Source organism: Sparus aurata, chromosome 9 (genome assembly GCF_900880675.1).
Source record: "Sparus aurata chromosome 9, fSpaAur1.1, whole genome shotgun sequence".
Lineage (NCBI taxonomy): Eukaryota > Metazoa > Chordata > Actinopteri > Spariformes > Sparidae > Sparus > Sparus aurata.
The window spans coordinates 11,496,235-11,521,733 of NC_044195.1; the positions used below are offsets into that span (position 1 = coordinate 11,496,235).

At 41.5% G+C, this 25,499-nt stretch overlaps 2 protein-coding genes across 6 annotated transcripts in view; both read right to left on the reverse strand.

Moving 5' to 3' along the window:
* Positions 1-1,584: 1,584 nt before the first annotated feature.
* cwc22 (CWC22 spliceosome associated protein) lies at positions 1,585-17,171 on the reverse strand. Of its 2 annotated transcripts, none has more exons than XM_030429058.1 (20): positions 17,080-17,171; positions 15,776-15,832; positions 15,440-15,666; positions 12,920-13,251; positions 12,504-12,755; positions 12,095-12,223; positions 11,538-11,706; positions 11,089-11,142; positions 10,859-10,994; positions 10,502-10,708; positions 10,336-10,398; positions 10,157-10,252; positions 9,871-9,952; positions 9,439-9,499; positions 5,506-5,583; positions 5,018-5,170; positions 4,745-4,872; positions 4,397-4,498; positions 4,004-4,197; positions 1,585-2,754 (listed from the first exon to the last, which is right to left on the reverse strand). In XM_030429058.1, the coding sequence occupies exons 2-20, from the start codon at positions 15,828-15,830 to the stop codon at positions 2,039-2,041; spliced, it is 3,234 nt and encodes a 1,077-aa protein (XP_030284918.1). In that variant the 5' UTR covers positions 15,831-15,832; positions 17,080-17,171; the 3' UTR covers positions 1,585-2,038. The 2 variants fall into 2 exon arrangements, with proteins under 2 accessions (XP_030284918.1, XP_030284919.1); XM_030429059.1 differs by having other exon boundaries at positions 17,049-17,133.
* An 811-nt stretch (positions 17,172-17,982) lies between these two features.
* itprid2 (ITPR interacting domain containing 2) overlaps positions 17,983-25,499 on the reverse strand; it is a 42,899-nt gene continuing 35,382 nt past the window's right edge. For all 4 annotated transcript variants that reach the window (XM_030428688.1, XM_030428686.1, XM_030428687.1 and 1 more), the window contains 6 exons: positions 25,030-25,077; positions 24,519-24,643; positions 24,243-24,357; positions 23,193-23,258; positions 22,707-23,042; positions 17,983-21,984 (listed from right to left, as the gene is read on the reverse strand). In XM_030428688.1, coding sequence (XP_030284548.1) covers positions 21,877-21,984; positions 22,707-23,042; positions 23,193-23,258; positions 24,243-24,357; positions 24,519-24,643; positions 25,030-25,077 — 798 coding nt within the window. In that variant the 3' untranslated portion in view covers positions 17,983-21,876. The remainder of the gene's footprint in view (positions 21,985-22,706; positions 23,043-23,192; positions 23,259-24,242; positions 24,358-24,518; positions 24,644-25,029; positions 25,078-25,499) is intronic.

The window sequence follows — 25,499 nt, forward strand, 5'->3', positions numbered from 1 at the left end:
TGAATAGAGCAGACAACTGTACGTGGTGAATCCACAGCCAGCATGTGGGTGCGTCAACAACATGTAATATTCCGCGACAGTGCTGGTTAAATCAGCTGTAACACATACTCAAATGTGAAAATGGCATTCAACCTGCTGAAATATTTCCCTGCTCAGTCTCTTGCTCTTCCGTGTGGCCTGGTGTCAACTGCTGCTGGACACACCGATACACAGTGTTGCATCTTTGTTTCTGTGATGTCATCTTCATACACAGGGTGCAACGGTTTCATACTCTTCTATGCTTGCTTGTATATTATTTTCCGCCCTCTGGTTGCTATTGCGGATACGTCCAAACACATGTAGGTATTACTGATATTAACACATAAATCCATCATCATCACTGAGCAGTCTGTAGCCTCCCACCGAGGCACCACCCCTCCCCCAAACCATATGGAGCACTTCCAACACGTGTCAACACGTCTGACAAGGACAATCTCCTGTTGTGCGCTGCATGTGTGAACAATGTGCGGACATTCTCCTGATCTGACTATCTCGATATTGTCCAGAGTTCATATGCGAAAGTGGCTTTGGACTCATTGTGGACAGTTTAAAGACAAATTATCAAAGTCGACTCAGCTATGCAAGAGATATTACCCCCATTTTTCCCCATGCACGCTTCGTCCTGGTGCCTACACTACCCATAATGCAACTTAGCCACAGATTGACACCATTGGAGGGGATTTATTAAACGACATGCAACTTCCAACTGGAGCCAAAAAAGGCTCTACGCTACTTTTTCACATATGCTGTAGTACTCCCCAAGACTTGTCATTCGATTTAATGTGTTAAGTTGGTGGTTACCCTTTAAATGGTAGTTCAGGCAGTGCAGCCTCTTCCCGTCAAGCAGTAAGACAGTTTGAAAACACTTTTATTTTGCTTTCTTTTTGAAATACCTCTATCTACACATACGAGATATGTATTATTTACTCCTCAGCTCACTCCTGACACCTGGAGTGCCCCAGCACAGCCCTACACTAGACTGCTCTCCAGGCTGGCATTGTAAATTACATTGATAACTTGACTGGTTAAAAAAGTCAAATAAAAATAAATAACACTAACAGGCAACAGAGAGAAACAAAGACTTTGTTTGTGATTCACTGACAAAATGTGACTCTACTGAACAGTCACCGACTTTTATGGAACAGCCCTTTTTTTCCCCAAATATTCTCTCCCATCCAAAAGCTGTTCGTGCCCATAGCTGGAGTAGCTTTAGCAGAAAGACACTGATTACATTACTCATGCGATGGGGTCAAATTAGTTGAAGAGATCTAGTGACTTAACAGAGACACATTCATACTGAATTTATTTCTCCAAAGAGAGGCGGGGTGCTCTGACTCAGTTGTAATTACAGCCCCACCTGTTTTTAAGGGAACCAGCTGGAACCATTCAGAGTGATATCCATGTCATGAAACAGTCCAGCGTCTCTAAAACCTAAAACTGTTTTTACGCATCCATTTTTGTATAGAAATAAAAGGTTTTGTTTGTTTCTAGTCTGTATGCTGAATAAAACTGATACTGGCTACAGTTTCTTATGGCACAACGACAGTGGTTTCAATCTTCTTTAATTCTTGGTAATACAGTGAAGAAGAATATTTGCAAAAGGACAAACTACTCCTTCAACAGTTTAAAAAATACAATGGCAGATGTGGTTGTTTTTCTAGGAAGGACAGTTGCTGACTGAACGCTGCTTCCTATGACTGCAAGGTAAAATAAAATAGTGTGTAATTAGTTTGGAGCTTGAAAGAGTTGAGACAGTCATTTCAAAAAACATCTGAAACAACTTTAATTTTTTTTTTCTCACATTTCATCATCAACAAAAATTAATAATAGAAAATACAGACGGAGAGACAGAGAGAGAGAGAGAGAGAGAGAGACAGGTCCCACATCCAAAACACCAGAGAATGACAGGATGAGGTAAAGAAGAGAGGGATGACAGAAGGAAAAGATGTCCGTCAGTCATCAGTCCATCACTGCTGCTTCAGGACGGAGATCAAGAGTTTTATCTCCTCCTCCTCTCCTCTCTCTCTCTGTTCCTGTCTCTGTTCTCTTTATTCCTCTCTCTATCCTTCTGCTTCTCTCCCTCTCTCTCTCTCTTCTCATTCTCTCCCGCTCTGTCCCTTTCCCTCCCTCTGTCTCCCTCCCTCTCCCCATCTCTTTGTCTGCCTTGAAAGTCCATTTTTCGTCTCCTCTCCTCCTGCTGCTCCTTCTCCTCTGATCTTTCCTCTCGCCTGCTCCGGCGGGCGCCCTCACGTGCACGATCTCGCTCCTCCGCCCCACGTGCGCGATCTCGCTCCTCCGCCCCACGTGCACGATCTCTCTCCTCCGCCCCGCGTGCACGATCTCGCTCCTCCGCCCCGCGGCCACGATCTCTCTCCTCCGCCCCACGTGCACGATCTCGCTCCTCCGTCCCACGTGCACGATATTGCTCCTCCGCCCCACGTGCACGATCTCGCTCCTCCGTCCCACGTGCACGATCTCGCTCTTCCGTCATGCGTGCATGCTCACGCTCCTCCGCCTCACGAGCATGGCCCTTCCTGTCCTTCCTTGCCTGCTTCTCATCATCACTGTCGCCCTCTTCATCGTGCTTGCGTCTGGCTCGCTTCTTGTCAGAGGGTTTGTCTTTCTTCTTCTTGACCTTCTCTGTCTTCTTCTTCTTTTTCTTCTCCTCACTTTGTTCTTTTCTCTTCTTCTTCTTCCTGTGTTTGTTGTCAGAGTCTGGAGGACAAGGGGAACAATAATCACTGATTTGTTTATCCATCACTCACTCATTTGTAAATACAGAGGCAGCCAATTTCAGGTCCAATAAACTGTTCAGGACATTTCACACAGACTTATTTAAAGTAAAGTATATTCACATGTAGTCATCCCTTTTTACATGTCAACATGTCTTTTAAATGTATTCTTAATAGCTGTTTATTACTGAAAGGATAAAAAGGTCTTTGGAGAAATATCAGAAATGCTCCTTTGCCTCTCAGCCAGCTGGCGTGCTGAAGCTTACAGGCCATGGGCAGCCGGTCTGTTAACAGGGAACAGCACGGAAGAGTAACAACCATGGCAGCATCTAACTGGACAACAGTTATATTTGCAGGTACTGAAGTGACGTTAGTAGTGCTGACGCTGGTGGCTCGTTCAACAAGCTAAGGTGCAGGACAGGATTTGTGAAACCTTACATTGCTCTGGCACAGGCGCAGATAATTGTTTTTCTTCATTTAAATTACAGCACAAGCTACAAACAAATGCGATAAACTAAACTAAAAAAGATAAAATTACAAAGGAATGTGGAGGCATTAAACGTCCTGGTCTCACACTTGCACACACAACTGTGCACAGCACATATGCAAGTACAAAAAAATCCCACCGTATAGTCACAGAATAATCAACAAAAAATATATTTATAGGCTAATCCTTGTTTAAAGGCAGCCATCTACACATCCAGTTGGTGTTTGTTAAAACATTTTTATTAGTTTTTATTATTTATTTTTTTGAATCAGACCTGCTAAATATCAGACGCGCCCTGTGCGATAAATTAAAGTGCTGAGTTGCACTTGACTTTGGTGAATATGTGCAATCAAAACAGTCCCAACCTGAAGCACTGCTTTAGCAGGAAAGCAAATGTGGGTTCTTGTAAAAGTCTGTGGCTCTTGTGTAGCAAACTGTTGTCTGTAATAGTGACATTACTGTTTTATTTGAATAAAAGTTATTTTATTGGCTGTAGGGAAACCAAACTCTTTTCAAATCTCTGAACACAAGTCAAAAACGTCAATTTTGACCAAGTTAAAATTGTATTTTAACAAATCAATTTCGTCATCAGCAGTAGCTTTTCTCACTTTACACAATAAAAGCATGGGAGACCTCAGATATTAACCCTACATTTTGTCCACTGCAATTCTCTTTATGTGGGCTTCAGTCAGTCTTTTCTAAAACAAACAATTTAATGTTGGACTTTAAATAGATAAGAATGTACCTGAGCTGCTGCTGCCGGAGGAGGAGTCTGAGTCTGAGGAGTCTGAATCAGATTCGCTGGAGGAGTCAGAGGAGGAGGAGTCAGATGAGGAAGAGGAGGATGAAGAGGATGAGGAAGAGTCAGAGGATTCAACGTCCTGGTTCTGAGTCATGATCATCTTGGGAGCGTTCTTCAAATGTTCCCTCAACTCGTCCCTGAGAGAGAAAGAAAGAAAGGTAATTATTTGTTTGAAATGTACACACACACAGATGGACACGAAGGAGTCATTGCTGATATGCTGTGACAGATTAATACCCATTTTTCTGGAATGAGATGTTTAACAATCAATCAGTGTTCATTGAGCCTCAGATATATATGTGTGTGTGCGTGCGTGTATTTGTATGTGTCCCTTACGTCAGACCTCCCAGTCCAATAGAGGTGAAGAAGTTGATGGCGAAGCGAGTGTTTCTTGGATTATCACGAGGAAAAAGACCTTCAAAGAACGGCTGCAGAGTCCTGAAACACACACATACACACAGTTTGCAGCTTAATACGATGTTTTTGTGTTGTTTTTTATTCATCAGTAACTTTACGGAACACTCTGTAATTATCATCAAAGAATCTGTATGTTCTTTTTACGTTCTACTATTTATTGCTACTAGTTTACAAACTATTTACTACTGTGTTTTTGCTTCAACATAGTGTTTAGACTTTTCAGTCACAGTATTACAGACTCATTTAACTTTGAAGATAGACACATACTGGTCTTTGAGTCTCTGGTTGAGTCTGGGGAGGCCCATGTAGGCGCAGAGCTCCTGGAAAAGGATCTTCACAAAGATTCTGCTGGATGACGTTGTGGTCTCCTCACTCATCCTGATGCACTCCAACACCTGGATGAGAGACAGACAAAAGGAGAGAGAAAGGGATGGATGTATTAAAAAAAACTGGGCGGTGCGTTTCATTTGAATACAGTCAGACATGAATGGATTTAATGGTTGTGTGTGTGTGTGTGTGTGTGTGTGTGTTCGTCCTTACACTCCAGGGCACAGAGTCTGTGTAGAGCAAGTGAGCGAACAGTCGAGCCACGTTCCTCAGTTTGTTGGTCTCCAGTCTGTGAATTGTTTCGTACTGTTCTGAAAAAATCCCCTCAAAACTCTCCATGTACTCCTTCTTCAGCAGACAGAACCTCTACACACATGAACACATCCACCCATCCACACACACACACGCAAGTGTTAACTAGTGCTTTCAATTTGTCCAGTTACACCTAAATGTAACTGAATGGCAAATCAATCTAAATGAAATCATCTGTAGCTTTTATTATGTCTTCACTTTCTCAATACAAAGAGCACCTAAAACTACGTTGCATTCACCATCACTGAGTGGGACTGGAAGCAAAAATCTCAGAGTAAGATTCCTAAAACCTGGACACATAAAAGGACTTGATAGATACAAATGGAAAGAAAAGAGATAATGCGGGACACACCCAACAGGTGTGTGTTTTATGTGCGTGCGTGTCTCACCCCGGCTAGCAGACCAAAGAACTTCTCGTAGGTTCTCTGTTGAGCGCAGCAGTCGAGGATCATGTTACACAGCTCTTTCTGTTCAAAAAACAAAAAAACAAACACACAATAAAGACTACATTTATACAATCATCACATCATGTTGATGGGCTGTGGTCAGATTAGATGCTCTCTGATAGGGCAGTGTTAGATGGGGTAAATGACTTGACCGTGTGAGTATGCGTGCAGCAGAGAGGTATAAAATCCTACTGTGGGGTGAGATCTGAAGTTGCGTGAAGGAAAACGTCGACGCACGCAAATCTGTTTTGATCCTGTGTGATGTTTAGAACATCCCATGATTCTGCAGGGCTGTTTCATTTTGTTGGTTTTTTTGATCATTTTTAAGTTACTTTCATTGCAACTGCTGATACTCTATATTAAGAGACATTTGGTGTATAGTGAGAGCTGAGAGACACAGACACAAAAAAAAAACTGAACATTTGATTCACACAACTGATGTGCCAGTCTCTGTTGCATCCTCCTCTCACTCTCCTTGACTGATATGTTAATCTCCTCTGGCACGTTGTTTGCCACATGCCTAAATCAAATTCAGAAATGATGACAGACTGACATTCACAACTGATTTTAGGTTTAATTTATGCTAACTTCCTGCCAGTTACATGAATCATAAGAAGGCTGTGAGTTAAAAGCTGCAGGCTGGTTACTGCACATAAACCTCCATTATTATAACTGGGGATGGGTGGTATTGCCTTACAGTGAAGTTTTACTCTAAAGCACTTCATAAATGCTGTGACGGAGCAACAAAATGAATTATCACAAGGTTTTTTACTAATTACACCGACAGCATTGACTATTGGTATTTTTACGATGAGATTCCTGATTAATAATTATCAGGAATATGGATATAGTGAGTAAGTGGGTGAAGTCAAGTATTGGAATAAGTAAAACAGTCTTGCGAAACATATCTTAACTGTAACGTAACCTTTAAAACCAGGAAAAGACAGCACTTAAGTCATATCACAATATTGATATGAGTATACTAGCAGCGTGTATCTAGGGATGTTGCTCCACAGAAGGCAGCCAATAAGAAATGTTGAATGCTGTGCCCATGCTCTTACTCTTAAGTGCTTGAGGGACAAAGAGTGAAAAAGTTTAAAAGCATCGACAGAAACACTTCCTGATTGTTAGGAAGCAAGGCCCTGGTCAGTCCACAAGATTTCAAGTCTTTCTATGTGATTAGTTCAGCAGAGGCGCCTTCAGACTTCCTGATTTTGATGTGAAAGCTCAAGTCAATGAAAATGTTTGTTTTTGTATTTCAAAGAACTCCTCGGTCAGTGTGGCTGTTAAGTGAGTGAGAGACAGCGGCTGTGAGAAGAATGTGCCAGAGGACAAACATCTCTGAGTGTGAGTGTGTTCCAGCTGTTGTGTTAAGTGAATCACTCCTGATGTTGATGAAACTCTGGCTGACAAGGTCATCTGCTCTGATCTCACACACACACACACACACTGACACACACACACCCACACACACCATTTGTTCACCAGTTGTTTTTTTGTCAGTTAACCGACTTAAGCACAATAAATCACTAAATCTAGCCTCAGTGCTCCCTGATATGCACCTAGCTGAAACGTGACCACTGCTGCAGAATTCTGTATTTTTAATATTCGTTGCAGGGAAGACAGGAGAAGAGGAGTGGAGAGGGCTGTGTTTTATATCTAATGGTCGGCCTATATGATTTTATGCTAAGGACGCTTCTTATCTAGGTCAATTAACACAACTGTGTTAATCTGTGCGAGGATCGCCTTCTTTTAACTTTAGAAACATTATATTATTTTGCGATTTCACTTTAGGAAAGCTTAAAAATAGAGAGGACTCCATCTTCTAACTTTACAAACTGAAGCTGTATTTTTTTTCTCGTTGCTGACGCTTCATATCCAGGCCAGTTCACACAACATGCACCATGACGCTGGGGGAACATGACCCCCCATCCTGGGAAAAATATAATTTGCCTGCCCAGTACATCACTGTAAACGTGACTGGCAGTGTTGGGGAGGGACAATGTAGTTTTCCTTAGTGGGCAGGGTGACAGCGTGTTCTTTAGCAGAGCTACAGCATTCCTTTTTGTGAGTGACTGACTCGTCACACCTCATATTTACTCTAGATGCACTTTGCAAACAACATTTTTTTTTGCACACATGACACCTCCGCAGTATCTAGGGATGTTGCTCCACAGAAGGCAGCCATTAAGAAATGTTGAATGCTGTGCCCAGGCTCTTACTCCTAAGTGCTTGTGGGACAAAGAGTGAAAAAGTTTAGAAAGCATCCATAGAAACACTTCCTGATTGTTAGGAAGCAAGGCCCCGGTCAGTCCACAAGATTTCAAGTCTTTCTGTTGTGATTAGTTCAGCAGAGGCGCCTTCAGACTTCTTGATTTTGATGTGAAAGCTACAACACCATCACAGGAGAAACACTGCATCTATGTATGCATCTTGTTTTTATCAAGCCAACTATCCAAAAACCAGATACATAAGATATCTCGATACACAATAAGTAGAGAACAACAGATAATCCTCACATGAAAGATGCAGGAACCAGTGAATCTTTGCCATTTTCGCTTGATGAATGACTTAAACTTTGAATTTATTGTCAAAATGACTGCAGCTTAAAGTTCTGTCAAACTAACCAGTCAACAGAACAATAACAACACACACGAACAGCCCATCAGCAGCTCAAAGCATCACGTGTTAAGGTCCACAGTTTGCATCCAGTGGAACAGAAGTCAATGACATATCAAGGTTAAACAGTTGTTAGTAAGGCTGCAACTAACAATCATTTTCATTGTTTATTTACTTGTTTAATTAATTAGTTGCTTGGTCTATAAAATGTCAGAAAACAATGTCTCCCCGAGCTTTAGATAACACACTGAAATCTCTTGCTTTTTCCACAACTCAAAGATATTTGTTGATTGTCATAGAGGAGTGAGGAAACCATAATTCAGTCACATTTATAAAGCTGGAATGAAGAGATTTTTAACATTCTGTCTTCAAAAATTACTCAAACCAGGTAATCAATTACCAAAGTATTTATTGATTAATTTAATAGTTGACAACTAAGGGCCTGTGTCCACATAGTGTTTTTTTTTAGTTCAGGGATCTGCTGGCTTGCACAGTGCATAAAAAGTTCAGTCACCAGAGTCCTTTTCTGTTGTTTCCCATGTGGAGCTACGGTCTGCGGCCCAGAGAAAGTGTGCAGCGCCCACAGTGTCTTTTTTCCGAGCCTTCTTAGATTTTTGTGTGCCCACTTCGAGCTCCTGAGTTGAAAATCTCTTACATTTTCAGAAAAACGCTGGTGACATCACCGTTGCGCTTTTTCCTTTTCCTGGCATTGGCGATAATATTCGACCCCCCCCCCCTTTTAGCATCTAGTACGCAGCAATTAAGTGCGTAATTACGACTATTTTATATTCATGCTTTAATAGCTTGAGCCAGCTCTAACACTGCGTATCAATTCCCCAATCACCAGTTAGAAGTTGGATTCCATGTCTGTATTAAGAGGTGTCAACAGTGAGAGAGAGGACAAACAAATTAACTGGTGCTTACAAGGATACAGACAGCGAAAACACACAGCTGATTGTCCCCTGACACACCATATTACTCACAGCAATTTCGATCACATTAACAGAATTGTTGATGTCAAAATTTCTGTTTTCCTGTTATTGATCAACTCATTGGTTAAGCTCTAGATTTTATGCTCCCCTCTTGGCATTGGTGTCTGTATAGTGCCTCACTTTTTAGTGGTACTTTCAGATTTATCCACAGTGTCCTCTCAAGAGGAAAACTGAGAGAAAAACACATTTATCTTCATTGTGTTTGTTGGTGAGCCATTTTACATCAGCCAAGTGTGTGTGTGTGTGTGTGTGTGTTTAGACTCACCGTCTGGCTGTCAGGAAAGTCCATCTTGATCAGTTTGTGAGCACACTCCTCGAAGTCCAAACTGCAGGATCAATCAATCAATCAATCAATCAATCAATCTCTGTGGACCAAACTGTGTGTGTGTGTGTGTGTGTTACCGTTTGTGTGTGTCTGTATGTGTGTAATGTTGAATCTCAATCTGTTTCAGTGTTTCATCCTATCCTCCAAACCTGTGAACTGTGCTTCAATGAAACCATGGTAACTAGGCTGCGCACACACTCACAGCTTTAAATATTAGTCCAAATCTATCAGATATAGAAGGAGCTGTAAATACCTGCCAAAAAACCCTGAGAGACAAATGAATCACTGACTGTGTGAGTTCGTTTTTCAAGCCTTCTTCTGTGTGTGTGTGTGTGTGTGTGTGTGTGTGTGTGTGTGTGTGTGTGTGTGTACCTGGACTGTATAGCAAGGTAGATGGTTCTTCTGAAAGCAACCAGGTTGACCTCTGTCTGATCAAAGATGGTGACCTTCTCACCTAAGAGAGAGACAGAGAGCGAGTGTCTTTTAGATAGTTTAGGATGCTGAGCTGCGATATCAGAATGTTGAACAGTATACACAATCGATGATGGGTCCTTAAACTTCCCATCCATCAATGGAGGTTTAAATCTGAGTTTCCTCATTTGACTGCTTAATTTTTAGATAAAATATCTTTATCAGCAAGTCAACCCGTTCATCTCACCTTCTCCCTCCTCCTCATTTTCCTCTTCATCGTCTTCCTCTTCGTCGCTGCCGTCTCCCTCCTCCCCTGAATCGCTGCTGCCCTCGTCCAGGATATCTGTGAGGAAGTGACGGCTGATTGGTTAAACTTTGAAGGAAGTGACAGCTGATTGGATATTGCAGTGTGATGTTTGTTCTCACCTCTTTTAAGCGTTTTGTATTTCTCTTCATTCTCCAGGAAGTCTGGGTCCATCTTAAACACATCTGAGTGAACACAGACATACAGACACGTTAGAAATTAGTATGTGTATGCAGCCCTGAATGTTTTAGCCAGGTAGAGCCCCTCCCCTCTGTCTCTGGGGCTTACTGAGGATGTCCTCTGTGTTGTACTCATCGTCCAGTGGGAGCATGTGGGTGAACTGGTCTTCGTCGTCCACCAGGTCCAGACCTTCTGGGATAACTGGATGATCTTTGAAACCGTCCTTCCTGATGGCAAACATCACCTCGATCATGTACTGGACCCTCTTATCAATAGCCGACTCATGGAGGACATTCCTTAGACGCTCAAATATGGCTGAAGAGAGAGAGATAAGCAGGAGTTGTTGGTGCTAGATTAACTACGCTGATATACAGGATCTATTTATTGGAAAGGCTAATTCACCCACAACTACTGTTTAGCTTAACAGAGAATTATCAGTACAACAGTGCTGCGGCTACAGTGTACCGTTGATTCCTCGCGGGGACACCTCAGTCAGCTTGAGTCCACACTCCTTCAGGAAGGCGATGGCGACCTCCACGCTGTCATCAGTCGGGCGCTCCAACAGCAGAGTGAGCATCTCCAGACACAGAACCTCGTGAGCCTGAGAGAGAGAAGAAAAGCAAACATACGTCTTTAGAGCTGAACATCGACACTCAAACCTTCCATCAATACCAAAGTCAGACAGCACAACTTACCACATTCTGGTTGATGAGATGAGCCACAAACTTTGAGGCTGTCAGGCACTGTTGCTGCAAAACAAAACAGACCGGTTTTAATACATCATTAACTCTAGAACTGCTGTTCAGAAAGTCAATACTACCAATATTCATAATAACAGAAATACAAAAAATTCATAGAAAATCTTTTAAAAACTCACATATGAATTGAAATTATTAAAATCATTAGCCCTAACCTACAACAAAATAGTTATTAAATGCATAATGTACACAAATGCATGCCTTTTTAAAAATAAACTATGAGTACAGCTGATTCTGCCCTTTTGTTAACTCAAAATAACTTTATTAGAATACAAAAGTAACATTTTCAATTCAGAATTGTAGAAGGTAAGATTAATTATCCTTCAGCGACTACATCGTTCCATCCACCACCGTCGCATCTTTTCTACAGCCATTTAGGCAGGTACCTTGAGGTTACGGCGGTAGCTCTTCCTGAAGGTCAAGATGAGGCGTTTGAGGATCAGCTCTCCAATCTGAGGGAACTTGGAGTTGATGATGGCAACGACAGCGGCATAAACATGAGTGAAGATCGGAGATGCTCCCTGAGCCTGAAGCACTGAGCGAGCCAGCAGACCCCTGACAGACAGATAGTTAGAGTCAGACAGCACACAACCTCCAGACTTTTCTTTCTATTGTGGGATAGAGATCCAAGTATGTTTCTCTGTTTCACTGTCTGTCTGACAAAGATGACACATCAGCTGATAGGTGTCCAAAAATGTCTGACAGATCCTTTACTGTACAATGTGGCTTTACCTCTACATTTAGGATACATCATTACGTGTATTTCCTCACTCTTGTGAAAAATAGAAGCTAGAACAGAAGTCACTGTCACTCCATGTATCACATACATGGCTATCACTAGCAATACGCCCCCATGTTATCAGCTGCAAAGAAAAAACGAATTTTCTGTTCGACTTTTATAGTTGAGTAACAAGTGAAGATGTTTGCTGGTATTATTGCTTACCTCCCCCTGACGATGTTCTCCTGCAGCAGCTCCTGGATGATCATGACGATGTTCGACACGTTGACTTTGTTGATCAGACCGTTGATGGACTTCTTCAGAGCCTCCCAGCTCATCCTCTGATAGGCCAGGCTGCACAAGAGGAAGGGCATCAGTTAAAACATGTAGATGATATGTAGTCATTTAAACCAACAGCAGAGATTTCAGTTCTGGAGTCAGAACCTAGCTGCAAGTTCAGTCAAACTGCTGCATATGGTTACATTATTGTTATGTCAGGTTCTAAATTTTAATAGAAATTAATTGAAAAAGAAAATCTACATACATCCTGATGGATGATTGGTAAGTTAAGAAAATAAAACTTTGATCGTGGCTGTTTGTAGTCTCAACAAAAGGAATAATTGAAAACACGTACCTGCTCTTGTCAGTGATTTGTTGCTGCATCATGCGGAGCTTGGCAGGGGGGATGTAAGCTCCACCTGTCCTCGTCAGAATCGGGTCGATCTCCTCCTTCTTCTTCTTGACCGGCGGCTCTTCAGTGGCAGGGGTTTCCTTGTCTGTAGGGGAGGCTGAGCGGCCTCGTCTCCTGTAATCTGACTCTGCATCTCGATCGATCCGCCGGTCAAAACGTCCACCTCTATTGTCACGGCGATCGTCATAGCGATCCCTGGGCAGAGCCAAGAGTAGAGGTTAAAACAAAAACTTCAAAAACTTGTTTAGTTACTTTTTTTAAATGATGTTAACTTAATTTTGAACCAACAAAAAGTTACTAAAGTTATTACAAGCCAATCAAAAGATGTTTGTGTCTTAGTATGTGTGTCTGTCTGTTACCGAGTATAGCGTCCTCTGTTGTAGCGCCCCCGGTCTCTCTCTCTGGACCTGGATCGGTCCCACCCTCTGGACCCAGACCTGTCTCGTCCTCTTGACCCGGACCTGTCCCGTCCTCTGGATCTTGATCTGTCTCGTCCTCTGGAACCGGACCTGTCCCGTCCTCTGGATCTTGATCTGTCTCGTCCTCTGGAACCGGACCTGTCTCGTCCTCTGGATCTTGATCTGTCTCGTCCTCTTGACCCAGACCTGTCTCTCTCCCTGGATCCAGACCGGTCTCGCTCTCTGGATGCTGATCTGTCTTGCTCGCTGGACCTAGACTTGGATCTTGATCTCTGGACAACAAATAAACAGAGAGTGTAAAGAGTATTTTTTCTGGCCTTCACGTGTTAAAAAGATCTGGGTTGTCCCTGAATCCTGCTTGAATGATTTGGACATGAACTTGTTAGAGAACACAATGAGTCAGTCTAGGCCAAGGTCGACACAAAGTAAAAGCATGAAGATAGCTTGAAGGCCCGGGGGAGTTCACGTCTAAGATCAAAGTAATGGACAGAATTCTTTTACATTTGTAATTCTTTGTAAAAATCCAAAGTAGCCATTGGATTATTTACAATTGCAAAACAATACAGCAGCCAGCAGCAAACCTTTCCTACCTCTGGTTGTTCAGCAGGACTACCAGGGCACCAAGGGGGGTGTGACCCTGGAAGTCAGCCAAGAACAAGCATTCGGCTGCAGGACCCGACAAGACCAAGGGCACAAAAACCTCTGTCAGCATAACAGACGCCTTTCTGTTTCCTACCTGTATGTTCAGTGGTTGTCAGGTGTTAATGCCATTGAGGTTTTCTCACAGTTGCTTTGCATAAACTAACAGTCATCAGCAGAGTTTCTGCAGTGTCTTTGGGCTTGTTAGATAAAGCGGACAGGACGGGTGGCAATGCAGCGACAGGACAGCCTGGCAGGCAGCCAGCTTGCTCCAAGAGCCCAGAGACGCTATTGCGGCTCCAGAGAATGAGTGAAGAGGACGGAGTGTTATTACAGCTTAAACACTGCCAAGAAACAGACATTACCGGATAGTCTGTTTAACAATTTAACAGTCAGGCATTGAAATCGAAGCCAACAAAGTCAACCAATCAGAGGTGGAGTAGGGCGGGTCTTGAGAATGAGTTTGTGTTCTTGAGCAGTATGACTGTGCCCTCTGCTGTACAAATAGAACAATACAATGACAAGGATACTCATTTCTCTTGCGAGACCCATGACATTTATAAGAAAAATAACCATGAGATAGGCTGGTAGATATCAAAGTCTATACACATGGTCAAATTCTTTCTCCGGTGGGGATCTGAACATGCTGCTGGAAGTGGGGAAAACAGCTCAACAGCTGACATCAAACAATTCCTGCAGTGCATTTATTTAAGTTTGCAATGTACAGAGGAACAATAAAAACACTGGTGAATTCTCTGGACAGATAATAAGGTCCACATTATCAGAAATATGACATCTGGTGAACACCATCCACTTTAACCGCTTTTGACACAAAGCCCTTCTCCTCTCCCCTTCTCAGAGATCTGTTAGCTCTGAACAAGGTCCACCCATCTAGTGCATTGGCTTGATCCGGGACATTAGGGGTTTACCACTTCTCTGGAAGACATGCACACAGCAGTCTTTGATTTCCAGACGCTAGATGAGCCTCAGTCGCACCTCATCCACTTTAATTTCCTGGGACTGGACGTTAGCCAGAAGAAGGCTTGATAGAGGAACAGCGCTTGGTCTAAGCCGGTCAGCTTAGCTCTGATGCTGCCTCTTCTTCGTCCCTTCTTGGGGGAGTCGCAGCGCTTTCTGTGACATTTTGTACCGCCCGTCTGGCTGGCCTTTTGGCAGATGCTGCTGGAGGAGATCCTCTCGCAATATGCTGCACTCAATTCAAACACACAACCTCCTTTTCTGCTGTTGATAAGTGCATAGCTATCATAGGCAAAATGTGATTCAGTAGAAAAAGGAATAGATAGCAAAAAAACTGAAAAAAATAAATCAAAATGTAGCAAGGAACCAAGGAGCTATTAGCCGCCGCTTTTGCATGTGACTCCGGACTACCTTGCTTAGCTTGCTGTTGTTCTGACCTGATTCGGCAGAAAATTATTTGGTAAACAGACTCTGATTCATGCAACATCGGTATTTATCTGCTATAACTACATCGTTAAGAGCCTAGTCAAAACTAATCTATTCAGGCCTTCATGAACTTGAATTCAATCAGGAGATCAGCACCTCTCTCCAGCTCAGACAACTGATGAGATTTCTTACAGCAACATTTTCCCTTTCCAAGATATTATCCTGAACATGCTAAATTGTTCATGTATAAACAAAAATAAATAAATACAACCTTGTGCAACTTTCCTAACCCCTGACCATGATTGTAGACCACAGATTTGTCTCGTTTATATTTACTTCAGCCACAGGATGTGGGCCGTAATCAACGGTTGTAAACATATAAAAAAGCCATAAAAATCCATATAAGTCTTTGCTTACTTTGATCTGAGCCACACTGCTCCTAATCTTCCTCAGTGTCCCTTGATGTTCATCCTCATCTTCACTGCTGCTGCTGCTGTCATCTGAGCTGCTGGAGGCAGGGCTCGTGGAATGGGGCCTGGCTGCAGGACTCGCCTGAGGCGACGGCCTCTCTCTGGGGCTTCTCTCAACCGAGCCAGCTTGTTGCGGCCCCTGTGCTGCCGGACTAGACTCGTCTTCCGAAGGTCCTGAAGTCAGAGAAAGACAGCAGCCTTATTAAGTGGATATCAAAACAACAGCTACCAGTATTAATACTGTTACCGCAGTAACAAACTAGTGACAGCCAGTTTCACTCACCACTTTGGTTTTTCTGCACAGGACTAGGACTTCGACTTCTGCCTGGAGAGTCCATACCTGAAAAATACAATCGAATTCATGGGCATTTTGAAAGGTTAAGTAAAGAAAAACAGAAAGATTTTTTTGAGAAACAAAGAGGTCTGTAATCAACAATATTTTATACTCTACATTTACTTCTCATTATCTAATCCCAAAACCAACGATAAATGTGTTAGACTCTCTATATTTTGACATCCCTACCCTGTCTGTGGCTCTCAGCCCAGCACCTATTGGTATTGGCATCTACTGATAATAAATATACTTTATTTATTTTTTATTTTTTTTCTAAAGATGGCTCACAGATACATAGCGTCACGTTTACAACAGGCATTGGAATTACTTGGATTAACAGTATATTAATTTAGGGATCTAGTGAGTATATCAGACAGCAGGAAAACTTTTATAGGTTCTGCATTATTCACGCAGAACCATATTCTCATCTTCTTTTTCCAGCTTTTTTGCTGCAACAACAATCTGCTGTAGGAAAGCGTTTAAGGGTCTTTGAAGGCATTTCTTTTAGAAAAATCCCCTGACCAATACATGATGATATACAGAACCGGGCACAAAGTAGGACTGCAACTTCTGATCATCATCAGATTGTATTATTCTATAAATCATTTCGTGTTTAAAAGATGGGAAAGCAGTGAAAATGGGAAATGCCAATAACAATGTATAAAAGCACCAATTTAATTCGATAATTAACGTGGCATAACGAAAATTTGTTTTGTGTCCATCAACTTATCCACCGTCTCAATGACAGATATTTCCAACCACAGCAGATAGAAACGAAATTAAGCACGCAGGTCCTGTTTCGTCATTAGGATAAGTCTTAATATTTTGCACATGTAACGTTGAGTGTCTGGATGGTTTCAAGTTATATTACTTATCAGAGATTCACCGCTAGCTGACGTACAGGAATAGCTAACACTAACGTTACGTTAAGTGACCGCCTTTACGACCGGACATGAGAAAGGCTGTCCGTTTGATAATATCTAAGGTTTGTTTGAGCAGGTTATCAAAACAACAAGATCAAATCTGACTAAAAAACATTTCCAGCAAAAGTTTCAGTTTTATGGCCATGTGTGTTTGGATAAGCTAAAGTTAGCTAGTCTGCTAATCCTATTTTAGTTCCAGCTATTCCGCTAAATTGCAAATTTGTAACTTATTTTACTTGGAGTGTTACTGGGTTTTGTTTTGCCTTGGCAGGTTTTAAAGAGAGACTCTGCCTTCTTACTGTATTTAGTTAAGCCTTAAAGTCTTCGTACCGTTCTGGTTTCCCACTCTTCTGGTCCCTTACGTTCAATCAGTGTCGGTTCTAACGGAAAACTTCCTACAATGGAACAAATACTTCCGGGTCAGGTTAGCTTCAGGATTTCAAAATAAATCTTGCTGGGCTGGATTGAATGGTGCGTCTGTTTTAGCGGCGCCCCACAGTGGCGATATAATATAACGACTCCATGGGTGTTGTGTTTTGGTCCCTTAACAATCAAATCTTTCTATTCACTTGTTTATTTGGTAAATACCTTATTGTTTCTTCTAAATATCATTTTTTTTTTCTTTTTAATTCAATGCATATTTGTTGTAACATGTTAATTTCCCCGTTGTGGGATAAATAAAGACTATAATAATCTTAACCTTAATCTTAGGATAGGAAAACTGGCATTAAAGATAGAGGAAAATAATCTAAATGTTGTAAAATTGTTACATTTTATCCAAATGAAGGAGACAAAATGTTCTGAAGTATATGTGCTCAATGAGTCCATTTTGTAGTTTGGACATTTGAAAAAGATAAATATAGAAATAGTTGGATTAAAGTTAATGTGACAGTCACCACACGAATCCTATGGACTTGTAATCCTTTATCTATTCCTCAGAGGAGAGATTTGGGTGTTAAAGCAGCACGAGGACAAACAAATAGAAACTTTGAGAGACTAGGTAAAAAAGGGGTATTATTGTTTTTGTACGCAAAATATAAAAAAATAAAAAAATAAAAAATAATACAGTGTGTAGTCCATTGAAAAAAACTGCACTCTATCCATCTGAAAAGCTTGGCTGGAAATGGCAACACATACACACACACACACACACACACACACACACACACACACACCACACACACACACAGAGAGAGAGAGAGAGAGAGTATAAGAATTGAGGCACCACTCATCTGTACTGAAAATAAATACATCTTTATTATTCTCATCTCTACAGAGTGATCCTTCCCCTGCATCCCACTGACATCAATACAAAATACACATGATCATTAATTGACATAAAAAGAAATTAATAAACACCAACAATAAGACAGTAAGTGTAATTAGAAGTGTGTGAAGGATTCTTGATCAGTAAAAAAAAAGAAGCACGTTGAGCTTCGGAGCTCACAGTGAGTGTTGGTCCAGCAGAGCAGAGTTTGTGATCAGTGAATATGAAAATAAAAGTTTTCTAAACACACAAAGTCAATAAATGGTGAAAAGAATCTGAGTTCAAAGGCCCAAACAATGATCGTTGACTTAGTTTCCATGATGAAACTTGAACCAGCTCCAATAGCTGAATGGAGATCAATCGTTACTAACTCTGAGCTTAAAATCTATTCACCATACATTGTTTCCACAGATCAAGGATGAACATCCACAAAAAATACAAAGTCAATACATACTTTTCCAAAAATTGAGCTTTCGGTAATTTTGATTCTAGTGATAGTTTGTATGAAAATTTCTGAATAATTGTTCCATAAAGAAAATTAAAAAAAGAGGTATTTAGGAGTGTTTTGTCTTGACTGATACAGGCTATACGCTACAGACAACAGAGGTTTGGTGATTGGCAGTTAGTAATGAATTGTTTAGTGGTCAATCAGTCCTGGGTATTTTGTGCAAAGAGGAAGAAAAACAACCCATCTCTAAATAAAACCAGCAAGCTGAAGATTAATTTGTATGGTGTCTGATCACATATGAAATGTTAGCCCTGACTCACTGATTTCTTACCAGTAGTCAGTAAGTATGTTCTTATTATTGCACACAGATTTCCCATCAGACAGTTCGCAGCTAACATGCTGATGTGGCTAAAATGCTAATGAGGCTAAGGTTTGGGCTTAACTGCCTACTCACCCATAATGGATAAGCTTCCCCCTCCCTTGCGGTCATCACATCATCATCATCATCATTAACATTATCACTGTCGCCATGACAACTTACCAAAACCTACTGCTGCAGAGTAAATCTCTATCTCTACGTCCTGCCCTCCACAGTACCTCATGACGTCGCACATTAACATTATAACCTGCACAGTAACAACCAGTACACACACAAAACAAAGACTGAGTGTTAAAGGAACAGTCCATTGTTTTGTGAAATCTTTACAATGAGGTCATGATTAGCCTAGCTTAGCACAAAGAGCAGAACCAAGGAGATATTGCTTAGCTTGCTCAGTCAAAACAGAAATCTTGTTTACTGAGCCGATGTAGTTGTTGACTAACAACTGCCAGAGGGTGCACATAGCATTTCAGAAGTTGTGTTCTTCTTCTAGTACCGATTCCACAGAGTTTCTGATGTGATATATTTGCTGTGTCTTTTAGAGCTTTGATTATTTGACAAATAAAGTCACTTTTGGTGACCTTTGCTCATCAGCTAAATATCTAACACTTGGTGATTGAACTTTTGGTGGACCTGGGCTTTTAACTATAAAAAATAAAGGCAAGAGGAACATAAGCGCAGTGAAAATGATGGTGGTGATGACGATGACGATGATGATGATGATGAAAAAGGAATGTTGACAGCTGCAGAATCATAATCCATTAATTTTATTCCTCAAAGCTTTGAATCCTTTACATTAATGAAATGTGCATGGAACCGATGTAAAAGCTCAGTTTGAACCTCAGCTGACTCAACTCTCATTGAAGAATGAGGAATGTAACCCCTTTATAAAAGGTGTGAGAGCATAGAATAAAACATTATTAAGGCATTTCCAGTATTTTTAAGGCAACTTAGTCTCCCGTGTGTTGGTCTGATAAAATGTTAAAGGCTCAATTCAGCCAAGTCACGTCTCCCTCTGGTGGCATCTCGCCATGCAGACTTTTGATTTCAATGGTCAAAGTTTTGAGATATCTCCATCGAAGATCTCAGCCTCCATGGAAGACACAATAATTTATTTTGTGGCGTTTGAAAAGCATGGAAAATATCATTGAATATTAAAAACCTTTTTCATCAAATCGGATGTTCATCGAATCAAACCCTGTTGTTGATATAATTTGTGATCAGTATGTATCTGTATTCTGTGATTACCTCTCGATGTGGCAATTTCTTACTGTCAATGGGGGAGTCCACCACTAATGCATGTGATTCAAATGACAAACGTACACACAATGGTATCAGTTGCACTGTTTAGTGTTCACTGTCCTACAGTTGAGAATTAGAAGAATTAATGGTACTTGTCCACAGGATCCATCATTTTCACACCTCCCATTCACTGTCTATGTACTGTAGGAGTGCAATACATTCTGGTAGCGGAGCATTGTATAGGTTTTGAGAGACGAGGCACTGTGCACCCATGGTGCCCGCTCCTCATCTGCACAAAGGTTAATTCTGGCTTCTTTATGCAAATCAGGGGTGTTGAATGCAATGCAACGCCACTGGAAACTCCTGAAATACTTAAAGTAAACACTGTTATTTCAAAATGAAGATGGGTTCAATTACAATTGCATGGCTTTTAAAAAAAAAATTTTAATTTCTACTTTTTGAGTGTTTCAAATTCAAACCGATGGAAATTGCTCGCCTAGTGCAAATGCCAAAAACATTTTCTGGCTTCTGTGTTTAACACATCCCATTCAATTTACCCCATCAGCTCCGCCCGCGAGTCCCTGTTGCCCATAGACTTTACATTGTGATGACATCACAGATCACAGATATTAAATCGCTTTTGGAAGTTTTGCAAATATATACCGCCATGGATCAAAAATGGATCCATGTCCTGGTGTCTCGTGCCTGGTGCCAAGGCATGCAACCACAAGATTTCCTAGTGCGGCTGTGAAACACCAGGTGGGTTTACTGTGAATCAGTCACAGGAAATGCACTGTAACTGTTAGCAGGGTTAGCACTGACTGTCGTAGCTCATCTGAATAGTGTCTACAAAATAAGACATGGTAGTTTTTGGCATTTTGGCACCAGTGTATCAGGTTTAAATATTGTTAAATCAACCAGGACGGAAATCTTGAGGGTTATAACCTTTAAAAACATCTCCCAAAACGTCCTACTTCCTATGACAGACTCCCAATTAAACTAAATTGAATTCACCTTCACTGTATTAAGTTGTAAACAGAAATCCACAGAAAGATTTTAAAACCTGGAACTAAAAAAAAAAAAACAGCAGGAAGGGAGGAAATGTCCTTTTTCTCATTTGGGTGAGCCAACAGTTTTCTGGAGTTATAACCAGTTTATATTGAGTACATTTAACCTTTATCAGTTTGTGAATTTTTCACAGTAGTGTCCTTTACAGACAGGTCTATCCACAGTTTTTGACAGTGATGAATATTTAAGTTACAAGCTACCGATTATCAACTATTATCATAATCATCATCAGGACATATCTTTTGCGCATGTCCTGACATTATCACTAGTAGTGAATATACTGGTTGAGTACTGTAAGAAGTACTAGATGTAGTACTTATAGTATTAGTGGCACTGAGAGAAGAGTTTTAGGTCTGGCTCTGTAAGGAAAAGAAATCGTGATGAAAAAGCAACACATTATCGCTTATGCTTCACAGGGACAGGCTGGTCCAGACTGGTGTTCCCAGCATGCATCACACCGGCACACTAGAACACATAAACAACCTTGTCCCACCCTGCGTCCTGTCTGAGGCTTCACCCTCCAACTCTCACTTACAAGCATGCTTGTTAACAGCAGGCCGGTCCACAGGTGGGGTAAGTGAGGTTTATAGCATGTAAGTTATGTGTTCATTTCATCATCAGTGTTACAGACCTACAGTGTTACTCAGCTATACAGTGTTGCAGACAGACAGTGTTGCTGCTCAGGCTGAAGGTGAAAGGGGCGGTGCTCTGCTGATGACATGACTACAGGGGGCGTTGCCTTGCGGGCAGCGGTGATTGCCGTGGCGACATGGTAGCCAGTAGCTCGCTGTAGATCTCCCGTCGGACCTCCTGCGCTATGCTCTCTCGTATCTGGAATGTAATAGAGACAGGGCTGGTGAAATAAATCCTGATGAGCAGGGAGAGAGCTGCTGTCGTCATTCAGGTCATCTGGTTGAAAGGAAAACGCTTAATTGCTTTTTTGCTAAGAGTTAGATGAACTGAGCAAATCAACTCCTGACTGCAGTGTCATATTTAATATAGATATGAGAGTGGTATCAATCTTCTCTGAGCAAGAAGGTAAAAGGTCAAATTATTCCTTAAAAACAGCTACATTGTGCAAAAATTCTCCATTAGTTTCTTTGAGATGATTTAGATTTAGATTGTTTTCCCGTCTGCAGCTCATCTTACGGCTGAAACAGTTATCCAATTTTAATACTGGTGCAGCATAATAAGTTATTTTTAAGATAAACTAAAACAATGAGCAGTACCAACAGTGACAAGGTACTGTCACTATTGGATTGTCAACACTGCATTTTGCTGTTGGGTACCTTGTTCTCCATCCTGATACGATGCTCAAGATTATTCTGTGAATAAAACCTATAGCTAAACTTAACAGTTGATTACTTTTTTTCACAACAAAAAGAAACCTTGACAAACAAAAAGGAAGACAAAATGTATTTAAAAAGCAACGATAATGTTAAAGATTATATTCCATTTTCACGTTTTATTTGGGGATATTTTCACTTTGTACATACAGTTAAAACATAATAACTATAATTAACTATAAATCAAAAGTGCTGACAGACTGTTACCTCTCTGATGAGCTGCTGCAGGTTCTCCGCTCTGACTCCTCCTGCTGCTGCTCCCTCCACGTCTGAAAGTTCTCGTCCTCCTCCTTCTCTTCCTCCTCCTCTGTCCCCATCTCCGTCCTTCTCCTCCACCTCCTCCTCAGTATGTGTGTTCGGTCGAGGTGGTGGTGCCGGGGTTATGTTAATTGATGCTCTATACGTGCCTCCTCTCTGCTCGCGTTCCTCTCTTTCTCCTCGGACTGGACTGGAAGATCGGGAGGAGGGGTTGGTGGAGGCCGCTTGACCATCGTAGCTGATCTCAGACTGCAGGAAGTGCTGTTCTCTGAGGAGGTCTGACACCTGGACCGACAGATAGGAAAACGTTGTACACTATGACGGTGTTGAGCATTACAAGCCTTATACAACAAGTGTGTGTGTGTGTGTGTGTGTGTGTGTGTGTGTGTGTGTGTGTGTGTGTGTGTGTGTGTGTGTGTGTGTGTGTGTGCTGACCGGATCCATGGCTCTCAGTGCAGAGACAGTGGACAGACTGTCAATACTGCTTTCGCTATGGAGACCCTGAGGAAGAGGTGACAGCATCACTACATGTTCACACATCGCAGGCCTGTCTCTTTATCCTGAAATATCATATCACATGTGTTTTCACCCCTTAAGTTGTGTGTACATGCAGGATTTGTATACATTTACCATTTTAAAAACTGCATTATTTTCAAGGCCCACATTTCTCTTTTCAAATTTTGGGATTGTCAAGCCAGGCCTTAGAAAACGTGCATTTATCAATAGTGGCCATTCAGTCCACACTTCAGAAATTAGCAGAAAGTTGGATGAACATCTATACGCAAAAAGGAAGTAAGTTATTGTTCAGTGTCGTGTGTTGAAATCTGTTTGAAACACAATTCTGACAGATGAATAATATCATTTGACTGTGGCACATATCTTACATCGCATCATTGATGGGACCAGAGTTGTCATTATAAGTTTTGGTGGGCCCAAGAAGATTTTCTGTTTCAAATAGGGCTGTGTCATTCTTAAGATTGTGAAGAGCTGCCTTAACATATTGAATAAATAATATATTATCGTTTGTCCCATATCTCTTTCATAAAAATGAACTGGTATCCGTGCAGCTTTGTTTAGTGTCTGAGAACAAGTTTGTGATGCTATGTATGGAGCACTTCAAAGATATTGCACATTTCCTTTAAACACATTTTTTCGCAGATGTCCTGATTTGTTACAGTAATAAGACACTTGGGGGACAGCTAATTGGCCACACGTGGGATTCAAACCCTGGGCCACTGCAGCAAGGACACATGTATGAACATGGGGGTTCACGCTTTACCAGCTGAACAAAACATTAACCTTTTAATTCACAATTAATCTACTAGAAATTCTGACTTTTACATCTGACCAAACAAATTAGGGGAAATAGTCTGAAAACACCAATATTGTTCCATATTCATCCAGATCTGGAAATGACTCAAATCAACTTCCATATGTTTCCATACTGCATAGGTGTTATGTGTGCTCTGTGGCTCATTTACGTACCCTGCACTGAGTGTGATGTGTGAGCTCCATCAGTTTGTCCTCCAGCTGTTGTTCCAGCTCCTGCAGCTCCTCTCTGACCGCTGACCTCAGGGACTGAAGCTGCTCCAACTCCAGCCTACACACACACACACAAACACACACACACACACACACACACACACACACACACACAAACACAAACACAAACACACAAATCAAGTTTGTTTTGTATCATAGTATCACATATCATCAGTCCAGATTACTGCATAACATTTTCTGTTTGCTGTTATGAGTCACCTGTCAGCAGGGCTCAGGTGTTTGTAGACTAGAGCCTGCTGTCGGATGATTGACAGCTCCAGGTCCATCATCTGACTGCGGAACATGTTCAGACTCCGCCTCTTCTGCTGAAACTCTCCCAAAGACTGAAATTCGAGAGAGACAGAGAGAGAGAGAGAGAGAGAGAGAGAGAGAAACAAAACAAAGTGAAACCCACTTTATTGACAATGAAAACAGTCTTCTGATGCTTCCTGCTGTGGATGGAATACACCATCCTGCAAACTCATGGTTTGCAAATATTAGGATATGCAAAGCTACTGTGTCAATATCATATGACTCTGAATACACAATGGTGGGAAATATGCAAGTAAGGGGCACATTGTCCTGAAATGTTCTCCGCAGTGATGACTCTGTCAAAGATCAGAGCTGCTTTCAAGGGGAAGTGTTGATTTTGTGTTTGCGTCATTGAAGTCCAGTAAAAGAGATTAAAATAGCAGGAAGTATTGTCAAGGGAGGATTGATGGGGAAGTACCTGGTGGCTGGGCAGGGCTGCTCTGTGCTCATTGAACGGGTCCGGAGTCTACATTGAGAGGAAAATGAGGTCAGGACAGGAGCAGGAACACAATAGGATGAGTTAATAAACCTATCCTAATTACATTCATGTCACTCAAACTATACCATTCAATAAATCAGAGGAAGTGATGTAGTCACTGCTGGTGTTAGGGAAGAGTTTCATGGGTCAGAATCAGATCAATCCCCACATTTTCGACCTGCAGTATTACTAGTCATTACTGCTAGTTTACCAAGGTGAAACTTGAGGCCAATGTTTAAACAACTAAATATAGGTCTGTTCACAAAGACATGGGAGCTTAAGAGTGCCACACATACAGAGTGTTGCCGGTTGGTTTTGATCTACACCACACTCCTCTGGTGAAAAATGTGGGTATTACTTTGGTCATTTGGTTCATACAGTTTTGATAACTGACCAAGTTAATTACTGAC